The sequence below is a fragment of the Opisthocomus hoazin genome, chromosome 6, assembly GCF_030867145.1.
Source record: "Opisthocomus hoazin isolate bOpiHoa1 chromosome 6, bOpiHoa1.hap1, whole genome shotgun sequence".
Lineage (NCBI taxonomy): Eukaryota > Metazoa > Chordata > Aves > Opisthocomiformes > Opisthocomidae > Opisthocomus > Opisthocomus hoazin.
In genome coordinates, this window is record NC_134419.1 from 2,748,180 (window position 1) to 2,761,532 (window position 13,353).

Below are 13,353 nucleotides of genomic sequence, written 5' to 3' on the forward strand. Positions count from 1 at the left end.
GAAGGAAAATACAGGGTGGGAGTCCGAGTCGGGCAGCTCTCTGCTGGTTTTTTGATCTTGCTCCTCAGCCAACACAGTAAAATAATACTGGGGAGGGAAGGCCACGGCAGCAACACCTGCAATAAAAACGGAAGAGCTATCCCACAGCTCCTCGCAAACCGTGGTTACATCCATGTTCCCCTCCGGTATTTGTCAGGTCTTGTTTTAAACGAGCAATAGTATCTTTACCAGCATTACATTTCTTCCTGCTGGGACAGCTGTAGCTGTCAGCATTTGAAGTTGCCATTTGGCACACCTCTAGATCTGTGTTTTTCCCTTAATTATTCCTTAATAGCAAGAGCTTTGGCTCTTCTCATTACTTCAAGTATAAGCAAGGTTGTCCAGACCCCACAAATCAAGAACAGTTTGTGTCTCCTAGAACAAAAGTGATGAAGCAGCAGCGAGGTGCAGCTCTCCAAAAGCTTTTAAAGGTAAAAGTGAGGGGGTTGGTTTGCTGTGACTTTTTGCTAGCTGTTCAAAGGGGAGCGTAACACCTGATTCCTGGCAGGGCTGCAACAGAGAACACGGCAAGCAGTTTCTGCCTGGCATGCCATTCTAAGAGCAACAAAGAAAATATCTCTGCTGGAACAGTACTGTAGTCAAGAAAGTAATTAATATTATTGCATTTCACAATGTATGCGCTTATTCACATTACTTTCCGATACATTTTGAACAAAAGTTATTTCTCCCACTCTAAAAAAGTAGTACAAAATAGGCCAGCATGGGTTAATAAATGTATAGATACCACCTGTGTTTAACACTGCAGTTCAGTTAGAGCTGGGACTCAGTGACGTGCTCACTACAAACGTGCTCTGTAGCCTTATCTGGCTTAAATTAACCTCAGCACCAGGCAGGCAAGTGCAGATCAAGCCAAAGGTGCGCTTGTCTTTATTTCTGTTTATATCATTTTATATGCAAGGAAACTATTCTAATGTTGCTTGACAGAAAAAACTACAACTGGGGAACAAATACTCGAGCTGAAGGAACTTCTGCTGCAATGCGAGATGCCTTCATACGTATGTAGATGGGCAAAATGCATTTTAAATTCCGCTTTCCAAGTCGGTAACTTCCAGAGACACTTTGGTCATGCGGTAACAGCTTCGGGCTGAATTCCAGCTTCTATGTTACAAGCACAGATCTGAACAGATAAAGCCCTAGCTAGAACTTCAGACCCGATTTACCTCTGAATTTTAGGGAGAACACCTTTATGAGTTCTGTAGGACTAGCAAACCAACAAAGCATCTTGTCTGATGTTTCACACAAACTGTTATTAAAACTTACATATAGTTGAACAGTTTCCACACTGAAAGCTACGTTCCTTTCTTGCTTCTTGGCTGGCTGTGTTGCTCTTTAGCCTAGCAGTAACAGTAAGATAATGCGCTTTCTTCTAAAGGCAAACCTGACAAAACAGCCAGTTTGTCCATTATCCAACCACCAGCACTATTTCCGATTCAAAATCAGAAATTCTAGCGAGTTGGATGTACAGATTGACACACACACACTGTTACAGGGCATCAGATTTAGCCCTCTGAGAGCGTAAAGCAGTGCTTAATAGATCTCTACAGCTGTCTGGTCAGCAAAACCCCACAACCAGTGCTACACAGACACAGCAGAACGGCAAAGCCAGTGCAACCAAGTTTTCGGTAGCACATAAGAGAAAAACCCACAGGTGATTTGCTTTGGTGAGCCTACGCGGTGGCTGACCACTTCCAGAAATGTTCATTTCCCAAATAATGACCCACAGGCTAAAAAAACCCACTGAAAACATATGTCAATACTGTCATTTATATGTAAAGTTTCGATCTTTCGAGACTGTTGATAAAATCTATAGGAATCGGACCAAATGCTTCATTCCTGTTACAGCACTCATTCAGCCAGAAAATTAAAGGAAACTGAGACAGAATAATTTCGATCTAGCTAGTTATCCACAGAACTATACTTTATATACAGTTTATTTCACTAGAGATTTTAATTTTATACATAGTATAAAGGGGTATCCTGATATCACACATATAGTTATTTTACCGTACTGTTTAAGAACCAATTTTTTACATGATACAGTATGAAGTACCATATTAATTAAAACAAGTGATCTTAAAAAAACCCTACATATAAATGGATGTTTATCATACGCACAGTGCAAGAATGTTCTTATATCATTGTAATCACAAAATGTGAATCTAAAATGCAACACAGTGATTTAAAACTAATTCATAATCATGATGCCCTGCGTTGCAGACAGATTGGTTAATCTTCGTTTGAATGACCAAGCAATGTTAAATTCCAGACAAACAGCAGCAGCAGCTTACGATTTCAAGAAGATACCTTCCACAGTAACCCAAGTTTTACAAAACACTGGTTTATCCCTACTTCTGCTCTTGACAGTGTCCTAAGGAAACAGAAGAATGGCACAGATTTCATTTGGAATTATCTGGTAACTAATGCTAAATAAATTCATTATTACTTCCACACAGGAAACCTTTAAGGACGATCGAAGAGGTAAAGATGGAGAGGTTTCGGGGCAGAATTCTGAGAATTTTAGTAACGGAGTACAGGATTTCTCCTCTGCAAACAGGAAGAAAACACTGTAATATAAATCAGGTCGTAATATTTACAGAAAACAATTGTGGAAAAGAAAGCGTTCATAATGTAAACACGTCAGAAACGACTTCTTCATTTTCCCTTTTGCAGAGCGGGGCAGTGGATGAATATCAGCTAATAAGAAACAGATGTCTTCCTCGGAAGAACCACTTCACCATCACAGAATATATGTGGTAGTTGTCGAGAATTGCTAACATGTTTTCTCCCCTCCCTCCCCCCAGAGTTTCCAGTTCAATAAATAGTAGAAAAATAATCCTTTACTTAAAAATCTTGAGATGCATTGTCCCAGGTTCCACACAGCAATTGTCGGAGCAGTGAACTTTCTAGGCGTGAAACAAACCGCAGAGAAACCAGCAGCCTCCCCCCCCGCCTCTATCTGGCACTTTTTTAGTCTTCAGCTGCACACATTTCTGCTCTTCCAGTTAAGGAAACCAAATCATCTCGGGCTCTTTTAAGCTCGCTCTCTCCTCTTGGCTCAGCGTAACAGGGCTTCCAAAGCTTCAGCTGCTGTATAAACTTGCGTCCCTGTTTCTGGAGGTCTAACGTGCCTCCCGCTCCACTTTATTAAATGTTATGGCAGGTCCATTCATCAAGCACATTTCCCTTCCATTTCAGAGCCAACCTTACATTTATAAAAATGTAAAGCTTTTATGCCTAGCAGTTTACTCGGGAAGTTAGTTACGTCGCTCTTGGTGACAAGCACAGAAACCAAGCTGCCCGGTGCTGCGTGGATCATTGTCCACAAGTTCTGTTTCTTTCGCCGTCGCTCATTAGCATTCTGCGTCCACAGTGTGTACCGTGACTGCCGCCTGTAAATGGTGGCTGTGGTGAAGAGTTGGGTGGTGCAACCGGTAGTGGTGAAACTTGTGACTCAGCAGGGCCGCCGTTTGGGGTGGAGTGTCCAGGTCCAAGTCTTCGTCGTGGTTTCCAACGTCAACACCGGCCGACAGCGGGTCGTTATTGCATGGAGGGTTCTCGCTGTCTTCCTGAGGACTCATAGTGCTGTAGCCTAGGAAATAAATCAGAAGGACTAAGAATTAAAAGCAAGACTACAAGGCCGATATTCCACCACGCTGACTGCTGCACCCCTCATGGAATCAGACACAGTGTTTTATAGAGAATAAAACAATTAAATTTTCTGTAATTAATAGGAGAAACCCCAAACAAACCCATCCTCTCCTGTAAGTTCAGAACGGATCCCTTTCCCTGTCACCATCTTTGTTTACAAACTTTGGGGACCTATGTTTCGTACCACCCCAAACAGTAAAAATCAATCATGTGCTCAACCGTTTGTTACAGCAGAATTGCTAGCACCAATTTTCAAAACAAAACATAACAGATTTTTTTTGGGGTGGCATCTTTTAAGATATTCCTTGGATTTCTACAAACAGACAAGAAGTAGCTGGGATCCACTGCTGTTACCTCTACTCCTATCAAACTACATCTTTCCTAGGAAGGATCGCCAGCTACTCTGTCTGGCAGCAGCAAAACTTCTTCGCATCACCTTCTTGTACAACCACAGTATTGGATTTTTAAGAGGAAGAGAGCCCTTTTCACCTGTGAGGGTCTATTTGCAAAAACCAAGCATGTGTTTTTAATGTCGGTGAGCTTTCCGTACAGTTAGAGAAATCCCTTGAATCCACACGGAAGTGTTTCACGCTGCAGGTCCATTAAGCCGAACAGCACCGACACTTCCAGCTAAGCAGGTGCACGTAGTGCCATGACCTCGCGGCTCTCCTTTGGCTAAAAGCTCTGCTGCTGGAGCCTGAGAAGCTAAAAAGGCCACATCAGCCGTCCACAGCGGTAACGAGACATTGCATTCACTGGGATATCCGAAGGAAACGACGTCACGAGAAAGCCAGCTAACAGCTAACCCCTGCAAGACAAGATCATGGTCTCTCGGTGAGGAAGCTGTCTCATAACAGCTCCCTCCGAGATTTTCTGTCCCTTTCTTTTGAAGCAGGTGCTAGCAGTTACTATGTGATTTGGATTTACCACTTAAACCAGCTGTTACCGAGCATCCCGGTCAGGTTTTCAGCCTGAGATGGCTAAAAGAAGCACATTAAAAATGTCAGGCTGAGTACCCAAAGCCGGGTCTCATTTCCCACGGTCGGAGTCACAGTTTCTAGATGGCAGAGAGGACCTGGGGAAGATGACTGGGCAGCCCTTTGAAGAAGATGGAATTACAGAAACTAAAAATAGAAGCGCACGTTTCAGAAATAGGTAGACAGTCACCCTGCTAACCCTGACGTGGTGACTGGAAAGACGGGAAGGATTTGCTAGGACTGCAAGAAACGGAGCAAAAGGAGCATTAGTCAAGCAAATCTGCCTCAGCACAGGTAATCTGGCCCTAAATCCTGGCTAATTCCTCCTAGAGGCAGATCGTCTCTCAGACATCTGCTCATCCATGTTCCGAGGCTTTGGCCTTCAGATTTCCCATCCTTCGGCAATTCCATTAGCGCAGCCGTCGCCTTAATAACCCAACAGGTCTGCTGTAACGCGCCCAGCCGCTACGACAGGCAGCGAGAGCTGACATCTGTGGCAGACTGCCTTGTCTAACCCTCCTCTTAATTTATATTAAGCCTCCTCATGAGTCAACAGCACGACATCCTTCTAGCAGCTTTCAAGATTTAAGAAGACTTAGTCTCGGGGCATGAGAGACATTATCAAAACTCCCTCACCTAAACAAGGGTTGAAGTGTGTGTGTGTGGCAAACACACACGGCTGAATACCCCTCACTGCTACACATGCACACAGTTAATGTGGATCAGTATTGGCTTCAAGGTGACGCAGGATGTCCTCTGCGGGGATGGTACGGACTGAATGTGCAACGGAAAGGCCGAGGAGACACCTGACGTGTTGGGCCCCGCATCCATGCTCACTTCACCCCAGCAAATGCAGGCGTCCTGCACGTTGCTCTAATTCCATGAAAGATGTGCATGTGGTGTCAAAGAGCAGCGCAGCAGAGAGGCTGACCTCCTTGCAAGGGACTCGCTTTCTCTCCTTACGTAGGAGAGGTCCATTATCTCAGCTGAACATCCAGATCGTTAGGGTTGGCAGTGGAAAAAGAACGCGGTAAATGTCGCACCGTGTCTGTCGGTCTGAATGCTGGTCGCCCAGTGAAGGTGGCAGAACCGACATCAGACAGAGGGAGCACGGCATTTAGCTGCTGCTCTCCTACCACTCTGACGAAGCCAGCTCCCTCGCTGGACACTCTCATCTGCTGAAGGATGTCAAAACTGGTTAACTGTGAAGCAGTAAGGAGCAAAGGTGTTTGATTTGGTTTGGTTTCGGCAGCCTCATCTGCAACGCGCCAGACATCTGAAGGAAACCCAGTAGCCACAATCATTACCCTGGGCCCAGGGCAGCAGTTCAAGGTCTTACCGTGGTCGCTTTCCGTTCCCGACCGCCCCCAGTACCGGCGTCTGCGTTCGGGGCTGTGGGCGTGCCGCTCGATTACCGCTGCTATAAACCGAGTGTTACTGACTGGGAGAGAGAAAGAAACAGGATTGGTTTTAAAGAAAGTGCTTTTACTGAATTCCGTGGTACAAATCAGGCACAGGGGAACAGGCTTTCTGCAAAGTAATTCTTCTCAAATATTACTTCTTTTACGAAGACTGTCGAGCAGCAGAGGAGTAGGAGTAAAGAGATGGTGTTTAAATGTGGAACAGATCGCGATCCAGTTGAACTCTTTCACCTCATCTGCTTGGATTAACAGAAGTCGGAGAAATACTGTGCCAATGCCAAAGAACCTGTGGCAGCACTGAAAGCCGACTCAAAATGAAGCTAGAAAGGACTTGGAGAAGCATAGATGCAAGCCCTGAAACTCAGAACACGCTTATTTTTCAATCTTTGAGTGCTGACAGAGTTTTAAATCTTGGCGATTGTTTTAGTTCTGTTTTGGTGAGGGCCCAGAGACAGGGATCTGGTCTGCTAGGTGCCCCAGCTCATCTTACAGCACGGTGTCGTACGCAAAGGGCCACTCTTACCCAACGGTAAAGAAATACAAGCATCCCAAATCAATGCAAGTAAGATTTACTGCCACGTTTGTTGAGCGTACATGCCAGGCTCAGCCTCTGCTTTCCAGGGCTGAACAAAGGCAGGAATTTTCCCTATCTTGTACTGCCACAATTGCAATTTTTAAGCTGATCGGAGCTGTCTCTGGCAGTGGTCATGAGGGGGTGGCCTAAGGGGCAAACCTCCTCCACACATAATTGAGATCAGTCTTTTAAAACTAAAACACGTCATTTTTCAGCATGAGACTAAAGGTGCACTGGAAGTTACAGTCGAAGTTAAAACATCATTCTGTCATTTGCTGCTAATCAGCACAGGGCTTGTTCATGGATTTTTAATTCTAGCATATTAAGGAAACAAATGGCTCATTTAACCCAACATTGTTTTACAGCAAAGTGATTTGGTACTTACTGATTCCTCTGTCTTCATGGCTGTCATCGTCTCTCTCGTCCCTATCATTTTCCAGGTTCGACATACGCACTGACATTTCTACACACCATTACAAACAGAAAAATGCAACTGTTAAAGAGAAAAATTTTGGATCATCTTACTAACGGCTGTCGCCCTGGTAATACAGCGGAAGCACTTTGTGTTACCGTGTGAAGAGATGCGGCCTGAACTTGGTGTGCTCCTGTTCCAAGATAAATGGGACTAGGGAAGCAATACACCCCGCCTCCCCCTGAAAGGATCAGGCTTTAACCTGTTTGCAGAAAGTGAACCGATGCAAAAGAGAGCTGGGGTATAATCAAATATAGAGGTAATTAGCCCTGACCACACTTCTCACCTCTGCATCTCTCTCCCAAACACAGTTGTGTCTCTCGGAGTTCAGTGGTGTTACCTATCTCTCTATAGGTATTCCATGACCATCACATGGACCAGAGGCAGGAAACACAAGTCAAAAAGTGTCCCACACAGCCCAAGCAGAAAGGGTGTGAAAACTGTAACGCTCCCCAAAGCACCACTCTCGTGCAGAAATAAATTTATGCCACCGGTCTGCTGTGACAAGGTCCGGGAAGCTGCGAAGCTGGGCTTGCCGTTCTAGCTTGAGAAAAAGCATAACTTCAGCTTCCTGACAAGAACTGCTCGCCAAGGTTTTTGGGCAGACTCCTCGGGCGGCAGCGGCTCTGGCTGCACCCAGGAGAGGGCAGCAATGCACAAGCACCCTGGACGAGACACCACTTTCAGAAGGGTTGGCAAAAGGGAAATACGTGGGGTGACGCACTGACACAAAACCAAGGAAACGGGCTTGGGTTTTTTTGATTTGTTGGTTGGTTGGTTGGCTTTGTGGGGGTTTTTTTCTGTTTCGTTTTTGGTTTGGGTTTTTTTGGTTTTGATCGTTTTTTTTAATTCCCACCCTACTATTTCTCTCTCAGGAGTTATCGGCTCACCCTGGGCAGCCAAAGGTGACATGTGCTGGTGACTCCTCCGATGTATCTGGTGGCGATACGCGTATACGGCTAGGACAAGCACCATGATGCAGCCCATAATGCCTCCAGCCACTGGGCCAACCGGTGCACTTTTGATCATGTTCAGAGTGATCACCTCATCTCCTAAATCAAAAGGGACAAAACAGAAGAAAAAAACATCATAAATGCTCTGCAGAAAGGCTTAAAACAACCTCTCTGCAGATTAGAGAAGATCTGGAAGGCTTTCTAGGCACTCAACTGCGCACACGCGGGACAGCACACCTTAAATAGGAGAAGTTGTTCAGAGAGGGCACGTCTGAAGGACAGGAATGTGCAGTACACTCAGCATGCATCACGACTTTCAAAAATGTAATGCCCACAACAGGCCTGGCACTACTTGATACACCAGTTATGCTACCACTAGCATAAACGATAAGCGTGTTCTGTGAACCATGCCCCTTCCCGAGTGCAAACCGTTAAACGCAGCGTCTGTTCAGAAAGGCGGGGTTACCTATTGCTCCCAAGTCATCCACGTACGGGCTCTTCGCTCCCACAATGCCCCCGAAGCACTCCTTCTGCGGGGCGCAATAGGACTTGTCCAGATGGGTCTTCCCATCGCTGTCCACCATACACCACTCGCAGTCCAACACACCAAAGCAATCCCTGAAAATTAAAAACGAAAGAAGGCTGTACTTACTTTCAAGTTCAACACTTCTCACTTGGCATATGTCACTCTATTTTAGAATTAGGAGACAAGAGGGATGCCAAAATCGTCTGTAAACCCTTACATACGTAATGTTTGGGCACAAAAACCTTCTCATTAAAAAGCTCAAGTCCCACATGGGAAATCATACGGGGAAGCTGCACCTTCAGCACGCATCTTCCAAGCCCGTTTGCTTTGTTTCTCTCCCTCCATCACTCAGCCTGAGCAACGGAAGAACCTCCTACTTGTAACTCCTCCAGTAAGACATTTCTCAGCATGGTGAAGTCTGACTACGGTTCCGGCCCTTTTCTGCAGCCCTTTGGAAGACGGAAGAAAGGATTTGGAAAGTCTGCTCAGAGCACACTATGTTCTAGCAATCTCAGTTCCCCGAGGACCGCTCATAACCAGCAAAAAACAAGCCCTCGAGCTTCTCTGCGCGATGCCAGGAGTAGAACAGAGAAGCAGGGAACTAGAAGCCAACAGGCAGCTACCGTCCCTAACGCGCCCCAGCGTCACCATCGCCACAGCACTGCCTGCTCTCGGCCAACGCTTTGGCCCACGCGCTCCTCCAGAAGACAGACAGACACAGCAGCGCTATCCATTTTGCTACAAGGAAGAACTCGCTGTCCTTTCAACAGCAGACCCGCTTGCGCCGCCCTCGGTTCGCAGAGTCACGAAGCGTGACGGGAAGGGCGTCTGCTCACTCTTCAGGGTGTTGGGTGGCTCAAGCGGGAATACTGAGGGCTTCTGTCTCTGCACTGCAGCATAACGTCATCGTCGGTGTGTGCTACAAGATCTCACTTTAGCATCTCACTTTTTTCTTCTTCTCTTTTTTTTTTTCACAGAATCACAGAGTGTTCGGGGTGGGCAGGGACCTCTGTGGGTCACCCAGTCCAACCCCCCTGCCCAAGCAGGGTCACCCAGAGCAGGCTGCACAGCACCGCGTCCAGGCGGGGCTGGAATATCTCCAGAGAAGGAGACTCCACAGCCTCCCTGGGCAGCCTGGGCCAGGGCTCCGTCACCCTCAGAGGGAAGAAGTTCTTCCTCAGGTTCAGACAGAAGAGCTATTTTCACGTCATTATTTCAAGAACACAGCGTATTTTGAGGGACGGCGAACGCCACTTTACCCGCTCTCCGTTCTCCGGTTGCACTGGGTGTTAATGCACTGCGGGAGGGCGTCCTGCAGGCTCGGATCGATGGCGGTGAAAGTCATTGGCTCCTGATGAACTTCACAGCTTGGATTCCTACATTGGGGCAAAAAGCAAAGCCTCGTATTACAAAAGCAGTCAAAGAACAGTTGATGAAAACCATAATTTTATCTATTATAGATCACTTGGTTAATTATACTAAAGCTACTGTCTATTCTGTCCTGTGTCCCCCATAAGTTGGCATGAACAGACAAGTAATTTTGCTAATTAACCTCAATGTTAGAGGCGGTTGGCTCTCACCTGCTCTCGGCGTTGGTGAGGTTGCCGGTGCACTCGTTTACCTCCAGAGGGCACTCGCAAGGGCACTCGCACTCGTTCTGCTCCATTCTTCAGGGGCAGAGAACAGACAGAGAACGCGTCAGGCGCGGCACCGCGATTTCAGCCCCACAGCAGAGCGCTGCGGCGGCAGCTCACCGTGGGGAAGGCTCCTCAGCAACCTTCCTCCTTCCCCCAGGAACACTGGGATTGCTCTGTTCTGCACAGGGACCGAGGACAATAATAACAGAGCCTCTCCGATCCACCACCCACCCCCTGAAATGTAAAAAGCAGACAAGCTCCAGGGAAGTCTCAGATCTAGACGGAAGGATCCTTCTTGCCAGTGCAACAAACACGTCACAATGCCGGTGTAGGCAAAATCTCCTGCAGGCAGCAGGATCCCCTCCATGAAAAACTACATCAATCCACATAAAACCGTGGGTATTTCTATGCCAGAACAAAGGGCTTGATCCGCAGGTAACTGCTGCCGAGAAACTGAATCTGTCATGGTCCTTTAACATTGTCTACCCAAACGTGTCAGGAACAAACCACCCTGCATTTCAACACACTGACAATATAGCAAAGAATTAGAGGTGTGCTACGCCACCGCGCCTCTTACGAATACCATAGGTAAAGTAACGATGTTGTTTTTACTTCAGTTGTGCACTGCATGTTTTCCTTTAGCTTATAAAATACGTGTGTTTTTATAAACCTTCATTAAGAAGGAGGGAAGAAGCAAAGAGGAACGGCTGGCCCGTTCACGCCCGACCTCCGGCTCACCTGTGGCAGTTGAGGCAGAGCCTGTCCACCATGCTGCAGGCACAGAAGGCAAGCGAGTCGCAGGTCTCGTTGACGATCCCCACGAAGGCGTTGGTGCCCGGAATTCTTGTCAGCCTGTACTTGGAGCAGTGACTGCCGTGCACAAGGTTTGTCAGATCACCCTAGGAAAAAAACAAGTAGCGTGAACAGTGTGGCAAGAAACCTGTTTTTTAGGGAGCTGAAGACTTTGCTCCTGCCAAGGAAACCTGCAGAGCTGAGGGAACACTAACGCACGGCACTGCCACCTTCACAAACGAAGAGACTTCTATAATTGTTCATCAACCTGTTCAGTTTTGCTTCCAAGCTACTGCTGGGTGGGAAAACTTTGCTGAAGACAGAAAAAAAACACGCTTAGCTTGTAAACATTGCAAGATGTGGCGGCAGCGTTGAGCCCGATACCCCGCCGACAGCAGGTTACGTTTCACTCCATCACACTGCTCACCGACCCGTCCCCGCTGAGCCAGGCGTCAGCGACCTCCGCAAAGCGGCTCCGCTCCAACGAGGCACCATCAGGGCTTGCTGAGACTTTCCTGGCACAGGCACTATAAGCAAATCCACCACAGCACTGTACAGCTGGGATCTGCTTGGCAGGCAGGCTCCTTCCTGATCCCTATTTGCATGCCACAACCATAAGTTTCTGCTCCGTCCGATACAATTTCCCTTACAGCGATACGCTTTCTGCTTTGCATTTCAAATGTGGGGAAAATGTTTCAGCCTACCTGACATAAATCAATGTATTCTGACATAACTTTCAAATATTTTTGACACTCATTTCCCACATTCTCCTCCCAGTAATAATTCAAAAGTGTTCTTTAAACAGCAGCTTCTCCCACAGAGCTGAACATCTTTTGAATAATTCTGCAGTGATCTTGCCCAGGTGGATGCGTGGTGCTGCACTCAGCATTCACGGCGCAGCGAGAGACGCCAGCCCCCGGCTTAGACCTCTGCACGCACGAGGAAGCTCGCAGGTGCCCGCGGGGACCACACAGCATTCGCATCTCCAAGGATTGTGGTCTGACCAACGATACTCTGCAAACGCTCGTGCAAGTCGCATCAGTGAATGCACTTCTTCGGTCACCTAGCTAAAAGGTAAGTTATTACTGCCCGTGTCAGGGGAGGACATGGCACTGGTGGGAGCTGGAGGCCAGAGGTCAGGAGAGGATCCAGAGCAAGAAACCCCAACTACTCCTGGAAACTCCTCAGCCAGCGTCGGGGAACTTATTTTCATGATGCTGGATGAGACTTTGCAGACATCAACCACAGCTGGCCAGCGATCACATCCAGAGTCCCTTGGATGCCAGCTGACTCCTCCTGCCAGCACGGGCTGTGCAGTCCCGATCGCTGACCCCGTGCTTGGAGCGGGTGAGCGGAGGCCAATCCGCACGGCAGGCTGGCTTCCAGCCTCGTCTGCTGACCCTGGCGAGGACTTGCGTTTCCGCCAGAAGAAACCCAACCCAACCAAAGTACATTCAAAAGCAAAATAGAACAGAAAAAACACACTTACCACTAAGCTGGTATTAAATTTATAAAACCGCTGAACTGTTCTGTCACTGAAGCTGTTGCAGAGGTTTTTCTTGACGAAGTTGGGGTGGTTCAGAATGTCATTTGCTACCAAAGGCTCCTAAGTGAAAAAATGGAGGATTTTATGCCTTTGCAATCAGGCACAAACAGCAGCTTCTCCACAGTCCTTGCCACCCCAGCAATTAGAAAATCTAGGAATAAACCGAGAAAAAAAAAGGAGCCAGACCTTGTGCGTGATGTGCTGCTGCTCCACCGGCGCGTGCCCTTTGGGATCGATGAGGGTTGGGTGTGCCACCAGGTACCCTCTGTCCTCCATGATAAAGCACCTGCCCCACAACAAACAGAGCCGAGAGCCTCCCGTTAGGCCTCCTCGGGCTTTCGAGAAACACGGCAAAATAAAACATCATCTGAAATTTACAGCTAGAGGAAGAATTTTTAAACGCTTCTGTTTATTAAAATAACGAGGCCATTCAACAAACTCCCTGCAAAATGTCCTTAAAGAATGTATCGGGTATTTCCCTGAAGCTTCTGAACCTGTCACTGTTACAGCAAGTCTGGACCATCAAGGACTTGAAAATGGAACCGATATGAAACAGAAAGGGAACTGGTCAGTGCGTTGTCTTGTCTGATCGGGGAAGATCCAGAAATCCATGAAGCACAATGAACTTGGAAAGCTTTAACAGTTTATTCATCTACTATGTTACTAATTAAACAGAGATTTCACACTCTCCTTTAATGACCTCCTGCCTTAGAATCCAATTTTAACGGGGAGATAAATCACTCCTGT

General features: G+C 47.2%; 1 protein-coding gene across 3 annotated transcripts in view; it reads right to left on the bottom strand.

The window, feature by feature from the left end:
- Positions 1–1,957: 1,957 nt before the first annotated feature.
- Positions 1,958–13,353, bottom strand: part of CACHD1 (cache domain containing 1) — a 117,027-nt gene continuing 105,631 nt past the window's right edge. For 2 of the 3 annotated variants that reach the window (XM_075424303.1, XM_075424305.1), the window contains 10 exons: positions 12,793–12,892; positions 12,550–12,666; positions 11,007–11,167; positions 10,212–10,298; positions 9,891–10,007; positions 8,572–8,723; positions 8,043–8,204; positions 7,066–7,143; positions 6,025–6,126; positions 1,958–3,649 (listed from right to left, as the gene is read on the bottom strand). In XM_075424303.1, coding sequence (XP_075280418.1) covers positions 3,411–3,649; positions 6,025–6,126; positions 7,066–7,143; positions 8,043–8,204; positions 8,572–8,723; positions 9,891–10,007; positions 10,212–10,298; positions 11,007–11,167; positions 12,550–12,666; positions 12,793–12,892 — 1,315 coding nt within the window. In that variant the 3' untranslated portion in view covers positions 1,958–3,410. Of the gene's footprint in view, positions 3,650–6,024; positions 6,127–7,065; positions 7,174–8,042; positions 8,205–8,571; positions 8,724–9,890; positions 10,008–10,211; positions 10,299–11,006; positions 11,168–12,549; positions 12,667–12,792; positions 12,893–13,353 lie in introns of those variants that run through there. The other variant, XM_075424304.1, reaches the window with a different exon arrangement.